Source organism: Gymnoscopelus microlampas (genome assembly GCF_963454915.1).
Source record: "Gymnoscopelus microlampas genome assembly, chromosome: 15".
NCBI classification, from domain to species: Eukaryota; Metazoa; Chordata; class Actinopteri; order Myctophiformes; family Myctophidae; genus Gymnoscopelus; species Gymnoscopelus microlampas.
Window position 1 is genome coordinate 24,955,977 of NC_139952.1, and position 27,471 is coordinate 24,983,447.

Genomic DNA, 27,471 nt, shown 5'->3' on the forward strand with positions numbered 1-27,471 from the left:
GCTGTTTACCTAACCTTGTCCTCCACTGTTGCTCAACGTGTGTGTGTGTGTGTGTGTGTGTGTGTGTGTGTGTGTGTGTGTGTGTGTGTGTGTGTGTGTGTGTGTGTGTGTGTGTGTGTGTGTGTGTGTGTGTGTGTGTGTGTGTGTGTGTGTGTGTGTGTGTGTGTGTGTGTGTGTGTGTGTGTGTGTGTGTGTGATTACACGCAAGTGTGGGCACGTGCCCTATACTGTATGTATGATGATGTGTCTGTGCAGTGTGGTATTTAGGCTGAGTGTACAATATGTACAGTAGGCCTATAGCATTTCGTTGCTGTCGGGCAGAAACTTTGTATCTCCATATTTCAACTTTTAGTTTTTTCCTGAATTAATGCCCTTCTTGATTGTACAAGAGTGTCGATCTACAAGCTCACAACGCGTTGTGAGATAGATCTTTCTGTCTGTGGGTTTTGTTTGTCTGTCGGTTTTGTAAATATTGAACGATGAAAAGTATAGAGATATGTGACTAAATAATAATAATAACTAGCCTACATTGGATCCATTGGAACACAGGTTCTGTCTTTCCCTCAATCTCCCAAACTCTTTGCTCCGCCTTCTCCTCTTGTGTCTGCACACTCTGGACAGATGTGTCAGAGTTTGGATGACTGCCAGTTTCAGATATGAAGCTTGGAGTTTAGGCATGGTCCCCTGGAAAAGTACACACATGTGCACTGCACACGCACACGCACACGCACACGCACACGCACACGCACTACAACACGAATACACACCCACACACGTGCACACAAATAGGCCTACCCATAATGTACACACACATATGCGCACACACACACAAATGCACAATGTGGGTGCACGCAAATATTACACAGGGCCCACTGCACTCCCTCTTTTCGACCCCCCCCCCCCTTCTGGACCTTGTTCCTGTCATTCTCAGAAAAAAAATTAGGTTTGACTTTTAAAAAGGGAACGTTCCGTACCTTGTCAGCGGGGCCTGGTGGCGGCGGTCGAATTATGTCCAGCAGGAACACGCTCGTTTGTTACATCACACACTCCACAGGTTAGCTTCTGTTTGAACTTTCTCTGTCGGAGCGAATGGAAATGCATGCTGTGATCAATCTAAAGAGCTATGTGGAGCGATTAAGTTACTGCGGGTCACGTAATGAACACAGACAGTTTTTGCACTGCATGTCCTTTGTACTATAACTCAGCTTCACTGATGAATGAACTTTATGAGTTAGCAGCACCTGCGAGGAATAATACTGTGTCAACCTACTGGGTCAGGTTGTCTGCTGTTCCATGGAGATGTGTGAGGGTCCACCATGAGACCCTCAGCCTCAGTGTTCATATAAGACCCTCAGTATTCATTTAACTCAGGGACCTTTTATTCAGCCCCAGGGGATTTTCTTGTGGGGTTCCCAATCCAAACCTTTCCATGGCAAAGACCCCCAAATAGCCATAGCCATATAGCCTCTGGCTGTGGCCCCCCTATTGAGAAAGGTCATGCAACAAAAGCCTCGCATTGTGACTTGAATTGGCTATTTTTGCTATTTTCTATTTTTTTTGGCAATAATGACATGCCCAAAATAGGTATGAAAGCGTTTATTTATTTATGTATTTTCTTTCCCCATTTTCCTCTCCTCTCCAATTATTCCCCCTGCATGGCGGCCTCCCTGGGGCCATGGCCCCCATTTTAAAATACAAGCTCGTAGCTTGTAGTCTTGTAGATGGGCCATGTTTAAGTATAACATAGGGCTTAATTGGTTAATGTATGTTTTGCAATAATAATCTAAATATATACAAAGTAACATTTTCAAATAATTGTAGCCTACTCAAGTACAGTACTTGACTAAATATAGGCTACTTAGATACTTTCCACAACTGGAAGTAAGTAGGTGTTAGATGATATGGGCTACAGATTGTCATTAAACAACATGCACTAACACAGGCTTGGTGATGGGTTGGACTGGGGCACACACCTTCACGTTGTGCATGGTGAACGAGAAGCCCTCTCAGGATGTGACTGGCTTGGCCCCAGTGGATGTGCACATGGTGTCACTGTTTTACATGGAAGCCCCCTTACTTTGCCACACTACTTAGAGAAGACAAAGTAAATTATACCCCCAAATCAATGTAGCCAAGTGTGTATACAGTGACTTTTGTATTATTTTAAATGTGATTATCTTGGTACTTTTCATGTATACAACATGTATTGTTCAATGTATGCATCGTATGGTACTAAACGTGACGTCTCTAATGTGTTATACAGTGTCTAGAAGCCCTGGGCAGGACACTTGCATGAAATCAAATCAATCGACCGACCAGTGCAGTCAGTGTATAGTGGATTGCTGCACTGTGCTTGTTTGAACCATGAACCACAAGGTGGAAGGTGGTCAGTCTCAAGATGAAGTGCTTCTATAGGCTCCTGCGGGGTTGATGCCTTGGCAGTGGGGAGGGTAGTGATGGGGGGATCTTCTTAATAACATTACGTGCTAACATACTACAGTTCTGTGAATTTCTATTAGAAGTAACCCTCATCCCGCATACAAACGTGTATGCTTTGGTAACCTTACGTATTCCTTTACTGTTATTCTTTCTGAAAAATGATAAAGGATTACAAAAAAGGAAAATCATGAAACACTGAGCAGTAACACAAATGAGCATTCACACACACACACACACACACACACACACACACACACACACACACACACACACACACACACACACACACACACACACACACACACACACACACACACACACACACACACACACACACACACACACACACACACACGCACACACACACGCACACACACACGCACACGCACACGCACACACACACACACACACACACACTCACACACTCACACACACAGTCACACGAACATGCACTACATTCACACAAACTCATGTAAACTGGGCAATACATCATAGTGAATAACATAGAACCAGGAAACTTGAGACCAGTTAAAGATGTTATCAAAGTTATTACGAAAAGTCCACAGCCTCTACTCTCAACCCAAAGTGATAAATGGCTGTGTGTGTATAAAAGAGGAAGGGCGGAGAAAAAGAGTGAGATTTTATATCTGAAAAGGCTTTTGGCTCGTTGGCGATATGGTTGAACTTTGTGCTGCAGGCCCCACAAATCACTCTCACTGTAAGCCTGGCATGCAGTCATATTTTAGAGGCAAAGTTCTTGGCTGATGCAAGTACTGTACGGTGTACTCCCTGGCCCTAAATGATTAACCACCTCATTAAAGTTCTGTTTTCTCTCTCTCAGTTATAATATTCTGGGCAACTGTTTAGTTTCTGTCTCTTTTTCCCCTCTCCTTCACTCGGCCAGACTTTTGAGTGTCTTTGTATTGTTTAATGGACGCTGAGTTCTGCCTTGACCTAAACAAATGCGGTTTGGATTCTGTGAGTGTTGCTATTAATACCCAGTCAGTCTTTTGGCAAGAGATAGCTGATACTTAAAGAGAAAGAGAGACAGGAGATGGAATGGAACAGCCTGCCTGTGTGGAGCACAGGGAGAGATCTCAGGATAAACTGGAGTACGAGTGACTAGTTTTAATCTAGTCCTCTACCAAACCACAGGCCAATAGTTTGACAATAAAGCCTTATCCAGTTGTGATAGCAATCTTACATTCCCTGTCTAGGAATGTGTCCACTTTTACGGCTCTGAAAGGGGGGAGTCATTTTATCACCTTATAAATCTCATTTTCACTCGTCACACATTGTTTGTTGTTGCATTTTTGATCATTGCTTATCATTCGAGCATATCAATCAAGATTCATCTGTACTGTTCATAATGAAAATCCAACTGCTGGGAGCGTGCAGGTCTCTGAGGTACAACACAAACATTCCAAGTGATTAAGCCTGGGCAAAATTAAATACCTCAAATGATTATTGCACAAGTCTTTCTTTCTTTCTTTTTTTCTTTTGGGTGGACTGCAGGTGCAGGAAAAACATTCCATTATCATGCTATTGCTATTGAAAAGGGAGTCGTGTTCCTTGCTTTCTCAGTATTCTATTCCTGTAACCTTGCAGACTGCATGAGCCAGATGGAAGGGTGGCGTCTCACAATTCTGTGTTCCAACCCAAACAGCTGCCTGGCCGCGACCAGGGGCCTTCTCACTAAGACAAAACACAGGCCTGCTATGTGCGATACAGTTACAAATGATTTCTCTATTTGATTGGAGTGTCATGTCCTCACACTGCCATATCTCTGTTTCCTGGGGAGGGGGGGGGGGGGGTATGGGCGTCGGGAGTGAAGTGGGGTCTGGACAGTGACTCGAGTCTGCTGACAGTATTGACCCAACCCTCACCCCAAGTGGTCCCATCTCCTCGTGTCTCCTCCCTGTCTTCCTTGTGGGTGTTTCAAGCAATGCTCTGCTAGAACAGTGGTTCCTAAATGGTGTGCCTTGCGATTTTGTGACAATGTTATGAATTATTTTTGCATATGCAATACTTTGCAAGCACTCATTTCCAGAAGTAAATGATATACCCTATTTATTATTTATAATAATAATTAAAAAAAAACCTATAGGCTATCTAAATATTGAATCAAGCAACTTAAAAACTGTCTCAGGTGCACACAGAAGTCAGAGTAGACATTAAAATGACCCCAGAATTGTTTTAAAGTGAAAAAAAAACATTTAACTTTATATTTATACATACATCTTCAATATGTAAAATAAACCCTGATGCTGAGCCAGTGGAGAACCTCCACTGGAGGTCCTGGATGCTAGATGGTGAAAGACAGTAGACAGGTGGTTACAAATTGACAAATTCATTGGTCCATATGAATGAGTGATAGAGGGAGAGGCCATTGCCCAAGAGTTCAAAACTTTTATCCCTATCCGGGTGGATCAGATTTGGATTTTGGGTAGTTCAAAACAAATAAAACAGCTTCGGGATCACTTTAGTCAATCTGTGATCATAGTAAACATTGTCTCAATAACAAATATATATTTACAAATATATAACACCCAATATCCAAATCTGATCCGCTCGGATATAGGGATTAACAGTTTGGAACTCTTTGGCCTGTTGATTGAAAGTGATGTCATCATGCATATAGGGGCATGGCCGGTGTCAGCTGGGAGAAGTGGCCTACTGGCCTCCTTTGTTGAACGCTAAAATCTTATAAAATCTACAAGCTCACAACTTGTAGCGCTGCACACGTTGTGAGCTGGTAGGTTGGCTATTTTCATCTGAAGCAGGTGCCGCTTTGACTTTGGAGGCCTGCAGTTGCTCTGACGTGACGTCAGGCAAAATGAAAAGGATGTTCTGTCATTAGAACAAAAGCTGCTCTACTCTGTGGATTAATTTACAAGTCCAACTTTGATCTCCTGCCTGACTCTTTAAGAAGATTTTAAAGGGACGCAAGGGGCAAGGAACACTACACACCTCTTAATAGTCTGAGAATGTACATGTTAACACAAATACAAATGTATTGTGGACATGGAAGTCCTGTGACCCAAATCTCTGTATCCCAACACCATGTAGGCTATAGGATATGTAATGTGGACACCCCATTACATCCACATTCCATACCTTGTCAAAAGGCCAGACAAAAACAAGATGAATTGATTGCTAAATTAGGTTCTGAGATTAACAAATAGCTAAAGGTTTGATCACACTTCATCAACCAAAACAATCGTCACCACATAGCTTTGAACTAATAGCAATCCAAGAAGTGCACAGTATGTCATAGATAGCTTTGCAGTGCTCTAAATCCTACTTACAAATACAGTACAGTCTAGTCATTTCTCCGTCTTTCTTTTTACCACTTATGTTGTTGAGATTTCACACATGTTCACTTAGGTATAGCGTTAGGGGATAAAGGAAATTGAGAAATGGAAAAAGAAAAATTGGGAAAACTTTTGCCTATAATGACATGCCCAAAATAGGGATGCCAGGTTGAAAGGGGTTAACTAAATCTGCACTTATCCCCTTGTTGTTGGTTTGAAAATCTGTTATTAGTCGGCAAGTGACACTATTGGCCTACAGAGTATGAATTAGGCTTTAGGTTCTGAAGTGGACAGTGATCATAATCTCATGACTCCAAACAATATTGTGTGAGAGTTCAGTCAGTATAGGCTATAATCTATACTTGCCTACAGTGTGGCCTGTACATGTATGTTGATGTTAACGATGATATTGCTCCAAATTAATTTGTTGGGTGATTATTGGGGTGTATTTCACCTATGCATTTGCCATGTAGTCCGATGTGTGAGGCCTGCTCCTGAAGATGAGTGATTCCCTGGTGGCATGTTGAGCTCCAGATGCGATTATCAGCAGCCAGGGGTTATTTTTGACCCCAGCAGACCCATGACAATCCAAGAGCTGGACATAGAGAATTTGTTCGGATGACATGTCCAACTGCTGTGTGTTAGGCAAACAGAGTCAGAGACACTATTATATGGTAGAAGTTTAATACATCAGCTCATGGGAGAAGTACATTAAACATTAAGGCTGGTGGTACAGTAGTTCTCGGGGGAAAGCAGGGAGAGAGCCTAGTTATTTACAAAGATAAGAGGGGAACTGCTTGTGTCACAGGACCAAGTTGTACTCTAAACAATACATACCCGGCCTGTGCCATGTCATCTTGACTCTATGATATTCAGATGGTCAGAACATATCATAAAGCAAAAGGTAAAACAACTTAATAACAATATATGGTATAATTTGACCACAATTCTTCCTCAGAAGCCATCTCAGGTGTTTTTGCGCAAGGAGCACTGCAATGCTGGGTCTTCCCAAGACACACTCAGGAGGATCCTGACACTTATTTGAAGATGGTGGTGGTTGGTTGTGCTTTAATACATGATATCATGGGGATAAGTACATTAGACACACAGGTCGGTGGTTAAGTAGTCCTGTGTCATATACAGGGATCAAAGCATAGTTATACTCAAGATAAGAAAGAAGCGGCTTGTGTCCAAGGACCAAGTTGTACCCAAAACAATAGATACCAGGGCTGAGCCACGGCATCTTGACTCTTATAATTTGCAAAATGTCACAACATACTGTATCATAAGGCAAAGGTGAACAACATTATAACAATATAAGATGTAATTCTGACACAATTCTTCCTCAATGTCTAGTAGCAACAATGATCATGTCCGCAGTGCTTCGATCATACCTAAAGCCACACAGGATATGGGTAAGATGTTTTTTACATGGGTTGCTATAGGCAAAGTACACTGTACCTCTGCTGTTCCCACATTCTGCTTTGTCACCTATACAGTACACTTATAACTTGAAATGATGTATCCCTCCAATCTTATGCATTATGTCTTCTGATTGATCAATTGGTATATTCTTTAGGTAAGGAGGAGGTACCCCCCATGTTTTAGCATTTCTGATTCCATCAAGGCCTAGGCTCTTGTTGTTCTTGAGGCTCTTGATGGCTTTGTGTACCTGTGAGAAACTTGGGGGAAGAAGTCCAAAAAGTTGACTGGGGGCAGGCTTGGGAGGTCAATGACTATGTCCATTTGAACTGCATTTGAGGTGTTCAACTCATCTGTCCAGGATCTGCTGTCTGTCCTTGTAGAAGGTGGCACTCGTTATATTCTTCCTCTGTGGGGCATACTACTAATCATGGTGATTTTTGCTGGTTTTCTTGGTCCACCAGTCATTCTCCATGACACTGAGGTTGTGATGGGTTTCAACCCTGATAATGTTGAAGCAAGCCTTCAGTGAGGTGGATTGAGGCTTTGAAACATGCTGCTGCCTCCACACTCAAGCCCTTAGACTCTGTTTACCACTCAGCTCTGAGGTTCATTTCTGGTGACAGCTACAGTACAACACTCATCACTGTACCCTGTATGATAAGGTTAGTTGGTCCTCTCTGACTGAGAGACATAATAATCATTGGTATCTGTTTATTTACAAAGCCGTGGTTGAAAAAATACCATCATACAATACATCTATGTTACATTACAAATTTCAACTCGCTCCAGTGAATGGCTGTTTCTTCAGGTACCTCTTGTTAGATCTGACCTAGGAACGACTGCTTTTAATATTAGCGCACCAGGTTCTTGGAACCTATTGCAACATCAACATCGACGTTAAACTGATACCCTTGTAACTGGCCATTCTAGGAATGTATTTACTGATTATTGTTGTCGATCTCATGTTGATCCTTTTAATTGATTTTATGTTATTCTGTGTAGTTTATTTTAGCTTCTTTCATTTGAACTCTTTGAGGGCGTATTTGAAGGTTAAGTTTGGCTCTGATCAATTGATGGTCTGTCCAACAGTCGGATCCACGGACGGCCCTGGTGATTCGCACCTCCTTCCCATCAGCTTGGCGGACAATGGTGGATTCCAGGGGATGCCAGCAATTTTTAGAGCGGGTTTGTTGCCAGGAGGTCTTGAAATTGTTCTTTAGCTGGAACAAAGGTGTTTGTAGTGACCATTTGGAGCAGAGTGCAAGGGGAGTAACACAATGAATATCATCCATGTAACATAACAGTACATGAACAGTACACACTTTGTGCCCCAGAATGACATGGACAAACGCACACACGCAAGCACAGAAAACCAGGGTGACCCACTGCAATGTGACTAGACGCTCAGTTGTGTTTACTCCATATAAGGCTGTGTGAGGTTTTGTAGGGTCACAGTATACTGGGTTTTGAAGCCAAAGATTTGTGGGCATTTTAACCATTTTCAACACATCAAAACACACCCAAACACTTCTGTGTTTTGATGCCACTTTTTAGCTCACAATTCATTTTCATGCAGGCCTGCTGCAAAATATGTTTACTACTGACTGAGACGATTTACCCTGTGGTGACAGTGGTGGTGGCGTGTGTGTCCTATATATATATATATATATATATATATATATATATTTATATATATATATATATAGAGAGAGAGAGAGAGAGAGAGAGAGAGAGAGAGAGAGAGAGAGAGAGAGAGAGAGAGAACTGGGTGAAGTACAGCAAGATTTGTGAGCTGTTGTGACAGGAAAAGGACGACCAATGCTGTCAATCATCTGTGTATTCTGCACTGTGCTGAGTGCTCATCTCAGTACACATATCTACTGTACATCCAAACAGAGCACATAACTTTAAATTGTAAAAAAAAACTTTAGTTACTGTATACAGTACCTGTATTCTGTTTGTAAATTCCTTTTACGTAGGTGCAAATGTATATTTGATTACAATGTTACACAGCTGTTTATACATTTCTTTATTCTAGTATATCTTTAAATGCACACTATATATGTTTTTACACTTGCTTTGATGATGTAAACCTGTGTTTCCCATGCCAATAAAGCCCCTTTGAGAGAGAGAGAGAGAGAGAGAGAGAGAGAGAGAGAGAGAGAGAGAGAGAGAGAGAGAGAGAGAGAGAGAGAGACATGTTCCACATCTTAACTATTTCCCAACTATAGGGTCAGTGGAATTTTTATGTAACAGCCATGCTTCTCCAGTGTTTTGAAAACACTGTGCGTGTAGCCTGCTGCATGTGTTTGTATGGATAACCCATTTCAGAGGGGGGCATCAATCTGTCTGTGTTGTGGATTGCATAACTCTGAAAACCTATGAAAACAAACAAAAGTATCTGTGGAACTGGAGTTCTGGAGCTCACGGGGCAAGAGAGCCTTCTTTGACATTTCCTGACCTGAAAAGATCTTACATTCCCAATAGCAGTTCCACCCATAATTCAGTAGCCTAGATATAATGCGGACGGAGCTACTGTTCTTTAGTGATCTCAGCTCTAGAGAGGACTGTGTACTCATGTGAACTTTTATCAGATATAGCGTGTGTGCGTGTGTACGCGCACATACAGTACACATGTGCGTGTGTGTGTGTGTGTGTGTGTGTGTGTGTGTGTGTGTGTGTGTGTGTGTGTGTGTGTGTGTGTGTGTAGGCCTATACTTATATTATGTAGCTTACTGGTGTGATCGTTTTCTCCTCCATACATCAATTGCATTGCCTAATACCCTCAAATTATAGCATAAACTTCAAGAAATGTTAAAGGAGCAATAGGCACATTTGACATTTCTGCCACACTGCACTCAATTGCACCAAATGTAAACACTGCTGTAGCGTCTCCTGAAATGATTATTACATTATTTTTTCCCAACATTTTTGTGTATTCTTTTGTGGATAGGCAACCGACTTATTAAAGTTTTTTTTTAGCATTACTTTGTATAAAACTGTTGCCTATAGGGCATAGCAGTGGCGGCCATTTTCTGGTTCCACTCCAAAATCAATGCATTTTTCCCATTGACATTTCCAAAAATATTTATATCAATTAATTTAAGCCTAGAATCAAGCCATCCAGGGTCCTGGTGAATCATGACCATAAAACAAAATGTTCTGTGATTTAATTTAATTTTATATTTAATTATATGATATACTATATTTAATAAATACCCTTTGTTTTGCCGTTTTCAAAAAGTTTTTTTTTCACAGAATCAAACGTTTTATGGTCATGATTCACCAGGACCCTGGATGGCTTGATTCTAGGCTTAAAATAATTGATATAAATATTTTTGGAAATGTCAATGGGAAAAATGCATAGACTATTTTGAAGTGGAACCAGAAAATGGCCGCCACTGCTATGCCCTATAATTCCTTTAAAAGATAACTTCAGCATCCGATTATTACCTGAGTGGAATAAATATATATTTGAAAATGACAGGATAGCGAGTCAAATGTCAGAAATTACTAGCAATCAGTTCTATTTGGGGCTTAGGCTAATAGGACAACAACAAACCTATAGTTGTAAGCGTTAGAGCATGTTGATCTTTGCTATTTTACTTGTCTAGTATGTTAAAACTGATGAATGTAGCCTACTTATGGATTCTATGTTTCTGTATAGTCTCTGCCCCCCCCCCCCCCCCTCTGCCCCCCCCCCCCCCTGCCCCCCCCCCCCCCCTCAACACATGGCACTCAGTTCACACACACGGTTTTGTCAATGAAATAATCAATCAGTCAAGCCTATTTAATACCGACTTAATAATACCGAAATATCAGTATTAAGTCTTGTATTACTAAAGGCTACTAAATGATAGTTAGGAACCAAGTAATGGTTGTGGGCCTTACAAATGGAACCAAAGTTAAACCTTTTACCATTTGTACACTCTAGGAGTTATGGGGGTCCGTGTCCTCAATTGCATACCAAGCTAGGGGTTCTTGAAATGAAAACGTTTGAGAACCACTGCTTTAGGTAAGTATTAGCATTTGGGCTTGCACTTAAAGGGTTAAAGTGGGGTTCCCTGCGAAGACGACGCTAACGGGCGGGGCGGAGGGGAGTTTTCCTCTGGTGAGTGTGCGCGTGTCGGGTGTACGCGTGTGCGTGTGTGTGTGTCAGCGTTGCCAGGTTTTGCGAGAGAAACAAGCAACCAGGTCTATGAAAACAAGACCAAAAGAAGAAAATGAGCGCTTTAAACGGACCGCATTGCATTGGCTATTTGAAAATAGCCGATCTGAAAGCTCAAAAGAAAGTCTTGAAATAAAATGTGGAATATTTTGAAACATTCTAACACAATAGGCTACATATTATTTAATTTGGCGGTCCGTCCATCCATGACATGCACATATTTGAGAACCACTGGTATAAATAATAATCTAAAATGTTGTAAGCAAGCCTAATACGCAAGTACACTTAAGAAACAAGCACAAAAAACGCAAACCGCAACAACTACCAATAATTACAAGCAAGTTTAAAGAAAAACAAGCCCAAAGTCGCTTATAATAAGTGGACATGGCAACCCTAGTGTGTATGTGTGCGTGTGCGCGCGCGCGCGAGTCAGTCAGCTGGCGAAAGTGGATGAGTGAGGTGTGTGCGACGCGCGCGTGTGTGTGTGTTTATGGCGTGGACACACCGCTCAGGGACGACGTGAGGACAACAGACACACCGAGAGTTTTCACACAGTTTTTCTCAGGTCTTGTCAGTCGTGTTTTCTTTCAGCGTCGGTGCCTCCTGTCCTCCTGCTGCCGCTGTCTGTCCGCGACGCACGGGTGAGTCTTTCTCTTTTCCCCCTCAACGTTTTTTTTGTGCACTTTTATTTTTTAGAAAGTGGCATGACCGATAGCGGTTAAAACTTAGGAAAACGCGCGTCTTGTAATTTGATTTAAGTGAAAATGTCCCGATTTACTGCTGCCAGTCCAGACCTGGAATGACACGAAGGCGAGTAGCCTCGTTTGGAACATCACTCTCCACGATAGCTCCGAGATGTGGTCCCGCTGTCTCGGGTCCCGGCAGAGGTAGAATCCGTTCAAATGCAGTGAAGATCACCTTTTTCGCAACATCGTATCGTAAAAGTAAAGGTAGTCTGAGACGCCTATAGATGTTTTCAATTTCCCCGGAAAGTAAAATTTAAACTACGAGGTTGACAAACCCGATTAAAACGCTTATTTAGCCAGCCTGTGCCATGTCTTCCCATTCAACCCGGGTACACCGTCCGGAAGAACCCCCCGACGGCAGGTGTCAGTACTGCTCCCGGTTCGGCTACAATGGGAAAACAAGGCACAGGCTGACTAAATAAGCGATTTAAACGGGTTTTCAATCCCGTCGGTTACATTTTACTTTCCGGCGAAATGTCAAACATCTGTAGGCGTTTCGGACTACCTTTACTTTCGAATACAATGTTGCGAAAAGTTGATCTTCACTGCATTTGGACGGACTCTACCTCTGCTGGCTATGCCTGGACCCGAGACAGCGGGACCTCATCTCAGAGCTATCCTGGAGAGTGAGGTTCCAAACGGGGCTACTCGATGGGGTGCGGACTCGAAGGGTCCCATATAGACTTTACACTCTCTGTTATCAGTGTTAAGTAGCCTACATCTTCACCACACTAGCCATTTTTTTAAACTAGTTGCGAGCTTGTAATGTTACTAGCTCCAGACCCACTCTACTACAGCTGTCTGCATTTGTACTGTACTGTAATGGGCTAGACTAGAGCACTGTTTCCCAAACACTGGGTCGGGACCCATTTGTGGGTCGCGGACACATTTTCATGGGTCGCGAGTAAATATTCCTTAATTTTTGGTTTTCTACATTTTCTTTTTTATTTGTTATTTGTTTTTAAGCAAAAAAAATCAAAACTCTTTATGAATTAAAACAAAAATCTATTATTTTTCTAAATAATGAAATAAAAAAATTAAAATCTAAGAAATTCCATTAATTAGAAAACGAATGTTTAAGAAGTAGTGAAATTAGCCGATCTATAAGCTCACAACGCGCACAAAGTGAATGTGTTGTGAGCTTGTAGATCTGCTATTTTCACTAGTATTAGTCCCGGGGAGACATCAAATCTTTCTTTTGGGTCTCGAGCTAAAAAGTTTGGGAACCACTGGGCTAGAGTAGACCTCTAGTTGGAGAGACACATCACATGGCTGCAGCCTGCATCCCTACTGTATTTAGGCAGGGCAGAGGACCCCCCCATCCTTCTCCGTGTTGATTGCAAGTCATAAAAGTCCATTAGCAGCCAGTTACATAATGTGTATTCTAATCTCTGCACCCTGGTACATTTCTACATTTCCTTCCTACCTCCTGTCTAGGAGGAAGATACAGGTCTGGTTAGGATCGAGGCATCATAGGTCCGTTTGTTTGGTAGGCGAGTAGGCTAGAATGTCGAGTTATACTGTTCTGTGTATATGATAAATTAGGATATGGTTATCATGATATCTTTCTCTGCATTTGATTAGGAGACCTTCACCAAGCATTGTTTCTCCCTGACTGCACCTTTTATTTTTGGTCTCTCTCCATGTGTCAGCTGACATAATTTAGCCAGAGACAGGCCCGGCTGTGAGAGAAAGAGCTGTTCGTCTACATGGCAGGCTATACTGTACAAAAAGGGAAGGAGGTAGGGTTGCTTGGGGGTGTTGTAGTATACACCCACTCGCACATGTAAAACCACACACTGGTGACTTTATTAAGTTGTTCCCTGCCCTATCATATTCCCTGGATCTCTCCCCATATGACCAGTAAAGCTGAATTGCTTTCATTCTCGTCAGGCGGAAACACAAATGTCAAGCGTGGCTTTACTTTCAACTCGGCAGCAAGAGCCGAGAGGAGGGAGAGACAAGTGGGGAGTGGAAGAATAGAGACAAATAGAGTAGGGAAAGAGACTGATATTTCTATACAACATCTGATATCTCTTATGTAATCCAGTCCACACAATGGAGAGATGCTTGCTGAAAAAGAACGTCCAGCGAGACCAATTAGTTCACTAGTGAGATGGATTATTTAGACTGAGACGGAGAGTGCTGGGAAAGTGAAAGATGTTGGGACAGAGAATTAACCACAATAACCCTATATACTTAGTTGATCAATGTTCCCCAGGGCTCTATATAGCGAATAGAACAGGGGGCCACTTCTCCATTGAATGGACACGGCCACCATGTTCTATTCAGTCGCCCTATTACTTTGAATCGTGTGCATGTTCTATATACTAGGTAGTATACCTCCTCTACACCAAATCTCTTCTGCGAAAATAGCCTATCTACAATCTCACAATGCGCTGCATTGTGAGCTTGCAGTCAGATTGGCTACTTTTGTAAAATGTTCACACCCAGAATGGGAACGTTAGGGTTCAAGTTGTTCAACACAGACCCTCAAATATTCCTTAGTATAGGACAGACAGAGAGTCTTTGTTTTTACCTCTGGGGGCACCAACTCCTTTTTTGTGTAGAAACAAGAACTTGGTGTGGCTCCTCCCATGTCTTAGTCCACTTCCTCCCGGGTGCTTCTGTGTTTCTTCCTACTAACAACAACACCCCCACATGTTTAGGGCAGTGGTGCTGACAGATTCAGCTGTTAGCAGAATCTGTCTTGAGAGATTAGGGAGAGTGATACAAGCAGCAAAGAGAGACAGAGAGAGACTAGAGAGAGTCAGACAGTTGAGTCAGACAAGCAAAGAGACATGAGAGTGTAATGGTGGTAATTGCCACCCGACCCTGCCCACCATCTGCTTTCCTTCACTCTCATCCCTCTGTTCTTAATCAGAGGTACAGTAACCCCTTTCTAGCTCTCACCTGCACAACACCGAATCCATATAGGATGGATGGACCTGTGCCACATGCTGAGAGGAAGATGGAGAGAGACTGGAGAGGAGGGGCAGGCACATACTAAACTCTCTGTTGCAGTTTTGCAATCTCTCTCTCTCTCTCTGTGTGTCTCTCTTGGTTCTGTTATTTATGTCATTGGGGCGTATACTAGATTCAAACTACAGAGCCCTTGTTGATGTGTGTGTACAGTATGTGTGTAGTTGCACAAAACACAAGAAAGTGTCTTAGATAGATAGATTGATAGATGCATACCTTTATTGATCCCGCAGGGGAATTTCAGTCGCCCAGAGGCAGCAGAGCAGTTAAGAGTTACAGGTACAGAGAAGGAAAGTACTGTCGCATACAGCAATACTTGGCAAGTAAAACAATAAGAAGCACTGTCCGTCAATACAGAAAAACTGTATACAATACAGTATACAACTATCCTGCACTATGCAGAAAAACTACGACACACAAGGTTATAGTGTCCTTGTCGTATCCTAGGCCTTCCTACACACACACAATAGTTTAGTTTCGGTTTTCACAATAGTTTAGTTTAGTTTCGGTCGCACCGCTCCGGACGGCAACTCGGTCGCCTTAGCTCCCTCGGTGGCCCATCGCGGGGCTCCACCTCGCCTGAGACTGCGCGCCTCCGTCATGGTCCGAAACCAAAACAACCAAAACCAAAACCGAAACTAAACTATTTAAGTCATCTCCGTCGGTAGGTCAGTAGCTCCTGATTACGCCCAATGAATGGTCTGATAAATCGTGGGGTAGCTAGTAGGTCGCCTACTTCGCCCATTCAATGGTCTGATAGAACGTGATAATCTCCCATTCTATGCATTGATAGCATCCGAATCAGGTGATCCTACTATAAATGGGACCCGAGGGATTGATGCGCCAACTGGAAGGCAGTCGGATCAGCGGATCTCCCAAAAATATAGATAAAACTGCAAATTCCCATATGGGTTACCTTGATGTCATCAATATGGTGTCATAGTTCTGACATCATAGACTGACCTAGACTCCATATTTGAGCATGCCTGACCGGGAACTCTATATGGGCATAAAAGGTACACAGACAGACAGATACTGAGATCTCCATATGGGCATATAAGGGAAACAGACAGATACAACGGGTACTCTGACTACGGGTATTGCATAATTGGGTGGGGCATGTATTTCCAACCATCGTTCCCAACTTGAATTGTTCTCGAGCAGGCCGGTGCACGGTTTAGTCAAGTAGAGTGAGGAGTGCTTGCTTGTGTTTGAAATAAACAGACACTAGAATAGAATGGCTGCCATACATCTATCCACCTGCTTTTCACTGTGTTCCACTTCCTGTCTTTTGATCCAATGAAATCCAATGAAACTGGTCAGATGACTAATGATATCCAATGAAATCCGACAGGAAGTGGAAAACACAGCCAAGAAACAGGTGGATAGAGATATGCTGATTTAATAAACATTTGGAGTGGTCTCTTAAGTTCTTCGACAGCTCTGTGTGTGTGTGTGTGTGTGTGTGTGTGTGTGTGTGTGTGTGTGTGTGTGTGTGTGTGTGTGTGTGTGTGTGTGTGTGTGTGTGTGTGCCGCTGACATCATGTTTATGACAGACATGGGCATATATGGAATAACAGACAGATTTCCATTATACACGCTACCACTTATATTGGTGCTCTGGCAGAAACAAGACGCAGAGTTCTGTGAAGCTGAAGGGTTGGGTTGGCCAATCAGGGAAGCCGATGTTTAAGGCCAGTCTGCACCAATGCAACTACTTGCAACCATTATCCCCAATGTCAGTTGCAAGGAGTTGCATGGTGTGGACTGACCTTTAAAACGGTTTTGTTGCAAGGAGTTGCGACTTGTTGCATTGGTGTTGACTGGCCTTTACACCCGCCCGCAGACACAGAGATTCGGTGTGTCCTCCACAGACTGATACAGACATGTGGTTTTCCAGTTCTGGACAACCTCCGGTCTGACCGAATTCCCACTCTGCACTGCACAGTGCACATCCCCGGGTCCTTGGCGACACACACACACTAAGTTTGAAGTCGATTCAGATGGTGCCCAAATTATGCCCGGGACAGTCACACACAGACACACAGAGCATCTCTAATAATCAAATCAATTTAAGGGGCGGGCAGAGTTTGGGATATTATCGTTTTCTCTTGCAGCTATGTTCTAGCGGACCACCTGTCCAATTCCGCCACATTTGGTCTAAAATCGATCAAACCTGTAGCCTTTGGACCGTGTACTTTTCATTGTTCATTATACATTTGGATTAGTTGTTTGGCCCATATTTTGCCTCGGTAGCACACCACTCTATCTATGTAAAATCCTCAATGTTCATGTGTCCAAGTAATTGTCTGTGACGTATGCGGAAGTGCCTTTTACATCTGTGTAGGCTATAGGTCTGTGGTGGTGATACATCACACACTTCACTTATGGGTTTATCGACCCATGTTGTGATCAGCTGTTTCACTGTGTGCTCTTCAATGACACATGCGTCTACTCTGGGCACACTGTCTCCGGCTTCAGACAGCAGCCATAAATTTCACTTTGAAAAGTTAATCTGTGTAACTTGTAAATATTGTTTACTCTGTCGCTACCAGTGAATTAATTTTCTTCTCCAAAGTCATGCGACAGAACTGCTGGTATTTCACAACGTGGATTGCTTGCCACTGCAGGTTTCAGGGCATATTTTCCTCCCAGACAGCAGAGGCACACATTCCGAGTTATATATTACATTTTGTTTTCTGCCTCAAAGCTAAATGAAGCGTAGTACAATCCTCATGTGTTCATATATAGAGCACTGCAGTCTGATGTCACTGCCACTAGAGGGCGCTGTTTCACGGGTTCGTTGCTTTATTTTTTGTGTTGAAATCCCCATTTGGGAATCTTAGATCATGTCATATAAGAGCTGTGTTCCAAACATAAACACACCACCCTGGCGTTTTTGTCAGGGGGGTGGCTCTGCATCGTTTATGATATTCATATTTGATACAGCCTGTTTCTGGCGAAAATGGAATGAATTCTGCCTTAAAAGTCTTAAGAACTACTACTTCCGGGTTTGATATCACTGTCCCTACAGCAGCCGCGTTCATGGGAAATGTAGTCTTTGGGTTGTTTGACTCGTTTCTAGTGTTTATATTGTGTTACTCTTTGGGTAAATGTGTACATTTACACCTTCAGTTGATGCTTTATATCCATATGAGTAAAATCGCCGGGGTGGCGTGTTTATTTTTGGAACACAGTTCTTATATGAAGCGATCTAAGATTCCCCGATGAGGATATCAACACAAAAAGTAAAGCCACGAACCTGCGAAAAGCGCCCTCTACTGGTAGTGACGTCAGGACTTCGGTGCTCTATAGACGGGTTTCCTGTTAGTAAACATGAGAGGAATATGACCGCGCAGAGGAGGGGGAAGCCTATGGGTGCGTTTGGAAATTACGCACCGGAGCACACTCGCCTATTAGTTTGTATTGGCCAGTGCGCTCACTGCCGCTCAGGGCTGTATTTTCGAACGCGCCTTTCACCCGGGCATGCGCAGATTGCGCATTCTGCTCTGTGATGACGTCGCGTGGAAATCCGTCTATAGGCTATCCATTTTTCACTCAACACTGTGACTGTTACTATTAAACCCTGTTTTTCTGCCTATAAACCGAACATGTAGCCAACATGTGATGTGTGACTGCCTGGCATTGAAATGTTAATTTAAATTTGCGTGTGTTTGTGTGTGTGTACAAGGCACTTGAGCTTTGGAACGCCATATACCGCGACAGTTATGAAAAGGGAAAGGACTTAATTTTGTCATTGTAATAATAGTATGTAGCCTATGAAGTCTATGAAGTTTAACAGCGTTGAACCAAAGTCCTGTACACTCTTTAAAACAAATTAAAAAAATACTAAGAGTAAAACTATAAACAGGGGGACAAACACATAGAGGGTGCAACACATAGACACATTGCATTACGGAAACAGCATCTGGATCATCGAAAGCCAAGGAGTACAAGAAAAACGTGATTTAAGCACAGGCCTGGTTTGAGATGCTCTAATATGGGGTGGAAGATCGTTTCACAGTTTGGGCGCAACAGTGGAAAATGATCTATCCCACCTGGCCTTCAGCCTTGTTTGTGGGACCAGAAGAAGTGATTGGTCAGTAGACCTCAAGACCCTTGTGGGGCTTTTTGGAGGTACAAACTCTGATATGTACATGTGCATTTAAAGAAACAAACATTCAAATCTTAAACTGAATCCTGTAACGAACAGGGAGCCAGTGGAGGGAGGCAAGAATCGAAGAGATGTGATCATACTTCCGTGCCCCTGTTAAGAGGCGAGCAGCAGCGTTTTGGACTAACTGTAGGCATGACAGGCAAACTTGGCTAATGCCAACATAAAGGCCATTACTGTAATAGAGTCGGGTTGAGATAAGCATGGATAAGATGTTCAAAATCAAAAAGGGTTAAAGCAGACTTGACTTTGGATGAAAGCCTCAGCTGGTAGAAACTAGATTTAACCATGGAGTTTGTCAAGCTTAAGATCACTGTCCAATTTCAATTGACATCAAGGTTGGTGACTACCGGTTTAAAAAAATGACTGCAGGGAGCCCAGATCCAGGGAAGAGGTGTCACAGGCAGTGCTGGGTCTGAACACCATGACCTCGGTTTTAATATGTACAATATATCTATATATTTCTGTATATGCTTACAGTATGTACAGTATAGAGTATATACTAGTATAGGATATGTTTCCTCAAATGAGGTTATCAGACATGTAATGGAGGCAAAATATTTTGTTATGATTAAAAAGTTGGATTTTATTGTAATATTTAATGACAAGCATAGATGGGTTATCATTCATTCATAGCACCATATGCTAGCTATGGTTTTATCTTGCAGGTTTCAAAGCAAAATTTTGTATTCTATTCTGGACATCACTTCGTGGATGCACCTGGGACGTATCATCAGTGTTGTAGCCTGGGGTCGACAGGTGTTTCGGGTCTCGCAACATACGCCCTCGCCCAGGTGACGCAGCCGGGGTTGATCAAGCCCTGACTTACGTCCCAGTAGCTACTCACGGTCAGTCCTCTTAAGGAAAGACGGGGCCCCTCAGTCCGCTTCTCCGGAACTACTATGCCGGGACCGGGGGAGGCTCTGGCTCGTGGCGGGACTAGGTTCTGTGGATGGCCTCCTGTCCGGGCCCCTCCTTCGTCTCACCAGGTCCAGGACCTGAGCGTTGCACCAGACGCCCCCCGCTCCAAACATTTCTCTCCGGCATGATAGTGTCTTGGACCGTGGTGGTACTGCACCGGTAAAGAGTTTACTTGGATTCAGAAATAAAGGAAACGGGGTGCTGAATAGAGTTTTTCAGATACCGATCGGAAAAGCTGCTGATACTGCCTAAAATGCTGGTATCTGTATCGGCGAGTATCCCAGTCTATGCCATTCCGATACCACGTCATTTATTACAAGATGAGATTTCATTTACAGTAATATTTTGAATTGACGTTGCGCTTCAGTTTTATATTCTTACTGTACTATTTACATTATAATTCTACTAACAAATGTACACTCTCAGAGTTACAGATCTGTAAGGGTCAATTTGGAACCCCTTCAAGGAAGCCCGAGAGTCCCTGGACCTCACTTTCTCCACTGTCCTAGATTTTTACTTAAGCCCAAAAAAGTTTTTAAGAGCCACTGTAGTAGATGATGCAACACAGTTCACTGGAAAAAGATAGAGAGAATGTCTTTCTGTATTTTCTCTCTCTCTGCCTGCAGGTGTTGCATGGTCATGTGTTATTAGCTTGGAAAGGCTTTAGTTAGCCTTAAGCCTGGGGCTTTGTTTGGGAACTGACTTACCGTGTGTGTGTGTGTGTCTTATACAATGGTTGTGTTTACATTGGATTTGGCGTGTGTGTGTGTGTGTGTGTGTGTGTGTGCGTGCGCGCGCGCGTGCGCATGTGTGAGCATTACTTGCACCTTTACTCAGTGCTTTGTTTTTCCTCTTTCAGGGAGAGGATGTTTCAGGATTTTGAGGAACATTGAATAGACACTCCCCCCAGCAAATAATATGGATTATGTTTTAAAATATGCACATACACTGACATACAGTATATCCCCAAAATAATTTATGAAACTCTATTTCCAGGATTCAATATGTATTTTGAAATGTGTTTATACATTTGTATTCAATATTTTGAACCATGGATGTAAAATAAAATATAATAAAAAAATATATATATAATATAAGTCTAAACACATACATGTACACAGTCGTCCCAAATACACACACAGAATGGAAAGCGGTTAGCCGCTCCGTACATTCATTCGGTCACCGTGTATCATCTTGTATAAATGTGGCCAACCCACTGTAAAATCTTACTTCATACCAGGAATAATAACGTTAATTGACATGGATTGTACCATGGATAATACTGGCCCAGTGCGGAACTTCTAGATTTAAACACCTGGAAGTCATTTTGTTATTGTGGTGACGTTGTCATGATTTGGTCTAATTATGTTATATTGTATTATGTAATTATATCATAATAATTGATATGGTATGATATACGATTATGTTTAGCAGTATGGGTTGTGTGTGCAGGGCTGTGGTGAGCAGATCCGGTTGATGTGAGTCTCCACAGAGGGAACGTTGAACAGACACCATGGCCTTGGCTGGATGCCCTGACTACTTCCTCCTTCACCCAAACTACCAGGTATTATTACACACACTGTCCCTCTAAACATGGTGTGTGTGCATGCTTGCAGAAGTGTATGCATTTATGCTTGTGGACGTGCAAGTGTGTGTTTGAGTAGCCTAATTGCACCACACCAGACTGACAGCTACCATGACAGCCTCTGGCATGCATACTGTAGACATTGTAACCATAGCGATGCCCAGCTGATGTGAGTGTGTGTTAACATGGCTGCTATGCCTCTGAGACAGTATTTACTAGACCCGTTCACTGGTTGAGTCTTCTCCAGAGTCCAGAGTGAACTCCACTACGTTTGGACTATTATTGGCCTTAGCCAGGTGAAAAATGGCGCCTCTGTCACAACAGACCCAGTTCCATAGTCCAACTCGTGGAGAATGAGGCCTTTGTTTTTCAGACCAGCTCTCTCTCTCTATGTCTGACTCACCGGGACCTAAAGAATTTGGCTGGACAGTGTTGTCGTTCACGGAGGTCTATAAATAGAGCAGGAAACAAACAATGAAAACAACAACAGACCTGAGAGCGTGGGATTGTCGCCTCATGACACGCTCATGCAGTGACGGGGGACGGGGGGCTTGAGGTCTTGACGCAGACCTAGCTGCATTATTTCTCTTAGAAGGGGTATAAGAATGCAGCGCCTGCCCCCAAGATGGCTGAGCCCCCGATGGGCTGACATTAAGTTGGATTGGTTCAGGTTAGATTCCAGGAAAGGGGCTTTGCACCAGTAAGACTGCAGTGAATGGCAAATTGACTCCTCCCTCCAAGTGGCCAGTGGAGTTTGAGAGAGAACTTTGATAGTTAGCGCAAGGGAGCGAACTGGCTTACTGCATTGCTGTGGGTGTTATATAAAGCTGTCCAGTTGACATGACCCAGCATGAAACGCACGCACGCACGCACGCACGCACGCACGCACGCACGCACGCACGCACGCACGCACGCACGCACGCACGCACGCACGCACGCACGCACGCACGCACGCACACACACACACACACACACACACACACACACACACACACACACACACACACACACACACACACACACACACACACACACCATGGTGTCTCTTTCTGGGCAGTGACTGTAGGTTTAGTGTGTATAGATAAGGAGCAAATGAGACGTCTTTTCTGCATACTTACATAACTCTATACATAACACTGGGCATGTTTGGGAATCTGGGCTGTGCTCCAGGCCTGTCTCAGAACTGTGTGTGTGTGTGTGTGCGTGCGTGTGCTTGTGCTTGTGTGTGCTTGTGAGAGTGTGACCATGAGTGTTTGTGTTGTACATGTGTGTGTGTGTGTGTGTGTGTGTGTGTGTGTGTGTGTGTGTGTGTGTGTGTGTGTGTGTGTGTGTGTGTGTGTGTGTGTGTGTGTGTGTGTGTGTGTGTGTGTGTGTGTGTGTGACTGCGCGTGTATGTGTGTGTTCATGCATGTGTGTGCATTTATGCGTGCGTGTATTTGAGTGAAAGCACTGGATCTGAGCCACAGATGTCTCAGAGCATGGAGCCAGCAACAGTCCAGAGCTGTTCTCTGAGAGATAGTACTAATATAGTATAGTATGTAGAAGTATATTGTTTGTGTTTGTTTGTGTTCACATCTGTGTGTAAGGACCGCTCATTAACCACAGGCCAGAGACAGCATTCAGCTATTTTCGCTAAGTTTGACAATAGGATAGGATAATAGGAATAAAGTTCTTCTGCATCGAACTTCATTAATAGACAGTAAAATCCTGAGTGTTAATTACACTCTTGAGTGTACAGATGTATTACGGGTGCATTTGATTACATTTATACACTTCTCTTGGTTAGAAACGTATACATTTTGCTGAGTTAACCACTTTGAACCTGGTGTCCCTATTTTTGGCAGTTAATTTCAGGGGACATTTTTCAAAAATAGCAGATCTATAAGCTCACAACATGTCGCAATGCGATTTGCTGTGAGGTAGTAGATTGGCTATTTATGTGTGACACAGTCTTAATGAAGCATAAAAGATGGCTTTAAGTTTTAATAGTTTAATTTTTATCACACCCAACTCGGAATGTGGGCTCCTCCTCACACTTTATGCCCCTGGAGGTCAGAGGTCAGCGGCTAGCCTGTCACCATGGAGATGACCACTCTCAGCCTTGTGCTTTCGAGGAACTGAAAAGTCTTTGATGCTGTGAAAAAAAGAGAAAGTGTGTTGACATGCCTCCACGTAGATGTTCTGGGCTAAACTTAGTGCTCAGGGAGTCGGTGTGTACACCATATCCTTATTATGGGATGTTTACTTTAAGGGCATGTGTCATGTAACCAACTGATAAGATAAAATAATGAATTTGTACCGACTCAGAGTTAAAGCTGCGAGCTGAAACGTATTTCAATGAATATTGAATATTTCAAAAATATTTATTTTGGGGGGCTTTTTCTGAGACTTTAGTTAATAGGTATACAATGTAAAGAGACAGGAAACAGACAGAGTAGGGAAGTGAAATGCAGCAAATGGTCCGGCCGGCCAGATAATTGATCCGGGGACTCGCTGTCTGGCACTAGAGCCCATGTAGGCTAGTGCGCCCTCATCATTTGGCTATCGGGTCGCCCCATTAAACGTTATTTAACCAGTCTGTATGGTAGAGTATCATATATTAAAATTGGCTTCGCCCAAATATGGAGTGTGTTGTCTAACCTCAATGTGCCATCATGGCATCAGGCGCAAACACATCACTCAGCTCCATATATGGGCACAAAAGGGGCATGCCCATATATGGGCATATACTGATGACATCAGGGAACTCCATATACTGGCATAAAATGGACAAGGACTGACAGATAAATAGATCTCCACATATGGACATAAAAGGGACAAGGACTGATGGATACAGAGATCTCCTTATATGGGCATATACTGATGACATCAGGGATCTCCATATCCTACTATAATTCTAGTAACCTCTGTCTGTAGTGGTGAGTAGGTGAGTACGTGAGTACGTGAAGCTACCCGGTTCTCCTCACTGGCTGGACCAATTGCTCTGATTTTGCACACAGCCATTGACCATTACCATCTGAACGCAACTGTGAAGCCCGTTTTTCGATTTCATCAAATCTAGGCTTCTTATTAGCGTTTATGTGTCAAACAATGTCGCCTCCCGGGTTGCCAGATCATGTGCGCATATCCCCCCACGGATGCCTCGACCGGGTATGGTCTAGTAGGAATAAACGGGACAAGGACTGACAGATGCAGACATCTCCATATATGAGCATATACTGATGACATCAGGGATCTCCATACATCCTACTATAATTCTAGTAACCTCTGTCTGTAGTGGTGAGTACGTGAGTGAAGATACCCGGTTCTCCTCACTGGCTGGACCAATTGCTCTGATTTTGCACACAGCCATTGACCATTACCATCTGAACGCAACTGTGAAGCCTGTTTTTCAATGTCATCAAATCTCAGCTTCTTATTAGCGTTTTTGTGTCAAACACTGTCGCCATGGTTACGGGGCTGCCCAGCTATGGGACGAACTGCCTCCCGGGTTGCCAGCTCATGTGCGCATATCCCCCCACGGATGCGTCGACCGGGTATGGTCTAGTGGGAATAAACGGGACAAGGACTGACAGATACAGAGATCTCCATATATGGTCATATATTGGAGGTGGTATACCCACACTCTCATTAAGTCTTATTACAGGGGTCTTCAACAGGGGGTCCGTGACCCCTAAGGGGGTCCTCAGAGTTGAAACTATATGAAACTATATGGAATCTATGAAGAAGTTGTGGGGGTCCATCTCTCTCTCAGCTAATGAAACACATTGAAGACCCCTGCATTAAGAGATTTAGATCGTGGTCTCAGGTAGGACACTTGTCGTATAATTATTCTGTATCAATTAGTGATAGTTGAGGCAAGACAGACACTTAACATTATATAGTAGAAGTTAAAACATTAAGGGTGGTGGTACAGTAGTTCTCGGGGGAGAAGCAGGGAGAGAGCCTAGTTGTATACAAAGATAAGAGGGGTACTTGCTTGTGTCACGGGACCAAGCTGTACCCTAACCCTAGCAGGGATTCCTTCTTGGGAGACGCGGGGTAAAACATTCTGGTTAGGACATGAAACTTATGGATTGCAGCTTTAAATTAGCACTCCGGATATTACTGTGTAGAGTATGCAGAGGCCTTAAAGACAGTTTACAATACTTAACCACTTTCAACATAATCTTCTTTTTTTTGTTATTCTTTTATGACAAATATATATGGTTTTCTATTGTAGTCCTCTCATTCCGTTCAGCTGAAACCTACAGATTCCACTCTTCTCCTTCAGTCCACATGCTCCCTACAGCCAAGTTGCCCTTCCTTGGAAAGCCTTTGGCTGCTTCTTCTCAGAGCTATAAATCTTCCTCGGCTGTGTGTGTGCGTGTTTGTGTGCACGCATATGTAGACACACGCACGGCGGGACTTCTGGCCGCGAGCAATTCCTGGAAGCCGTGCTTCCGCGTTCTTCTTTTTCCAAGAAAAGTGTGGATTGAGAATTTGTTTTGCTTTTTTTTTATATACCTTTCTCTCTCTCTCTCTCCACTGCAGTGCTCTTGTCCTCAGGCTGCTTTGAATTAGACAAATGTCTGAGGCACTTGGTTTACTCAATGTGTGCGACGTGCGTGTGTGCAAGTACAGTATGTGTATGGTTTTGCGTGTTAGTGCTCATGTGATCACACACGCACACACACACAATGTATGTGTTTTCAAGTGTATGCTAAAAAAAAAAGCTACTTTTTATGCATGCTTGCATCAGTCCTTCGTGCAGGAATGATGGATCTGCTTTAAGACATGCAGGTGGTACACTGTCTGTCAAAAGGTCATGGGGTCGAAATTTCTCGCAAACTCCAATGTGTGTCAGCAGGTCAGAATACCACACGGAACTGACCTTCAGAGTTGATGTTCCTGGAAAGCAGACCTGCCTACTTCATGTGAAAGGAACATTCCTATTATCTTAAAGGACAACTTCACCAATTTTCATGTAATTCTACTCAGTTTGTGTCTCAGAGGAGGGCTGTGGACACTTCAGAAACCCGCCTACCAGTGACTTCAGTGTAGGCAGGTTTTATTTTTTCAAACAAGTTTTCAATGTATTATTATTATTTTTTTCATTATCGCGAGAACAATGGCTTCCATTATAGCATGCTAACTTTCCAGGAATAGAAAGCCTGCAGTTTCTATTACCGTAGCTTGGATTCCCCATCGATGATGTCACTGGTAGGCGGGTTTCTGAACTGTCCACAGCCCTCCTTTGAGACACAGACAGAGTAGACAAACAATTGTACCATATTATGAGTATTGGTGAGGACTATTTATATAAAGATAGGTAAAACAATTGGTGAAGTTGTCCTTAAGAAAATGAACCTTCTAACTATATAAATGGCGACCGACTTCCGCACCCTCGGTGTCGACACCCCACAGCTCTGTTATCGAATAAACAACGCACCGCCAGACCACATGTCGCCAACTGACTCGCCACGGCGGCCGCGCTGAATTTACGCCTTGCGTAGGGGACATCTCACTGCTCACTACACCTTTTCCACCGCGCAACATAATTAATTCTACTCACCAAATGTCGGACAAAACGGAAGGGGAGGCAGCTTCGTACCGTTTACCGTGCGCACGACCTCATCACCACAACAGCAGCCAGCCGCTGCGGGTTTTTTTCCCTTTTTTTCCAAACTTTTTTTTTGGTCACCATTTTCTCCAGGCACCATTTCTGGTGTAACGTG

The 27,471-nt window shown here is 43.2% G+C and overlaps 1 protein-coding gene across 3 annotated transcripts in view; it reads left to right on the plus strand.

Moving 5' to 3' along the window:
- Positions 1-11,775: 11,775 nt before the first annotated feature.
- Positions 11,776-27,471, plus strand: part of LOC311062349 (growth factor receptor-bound protein 10-like) — a 63,760-nt gene continuing 48,064 nt past the window's right edge. For 2 of the 3 annotated variants that reach the window (XM_084081323.1, XM_084081324.1), the window contains exons 1-2: positions 11,776-11,987; positions 21,622-21,733. In XM_084081323.1, coding sequence (XP_083937449.1) covers positions 21,683-21,733 — 51 coding nt within the window. In that variant the 5' untranslated portion in view covers positions 11,776-11,987; positions 21,622-21,682. Of the gene's footprint in view, positions 11,988-21,621; positions 21,734-27,471 lie in introns of those variants that run through there. The other variant, XM_084081325.1, reaches the window with a different exon arrangement.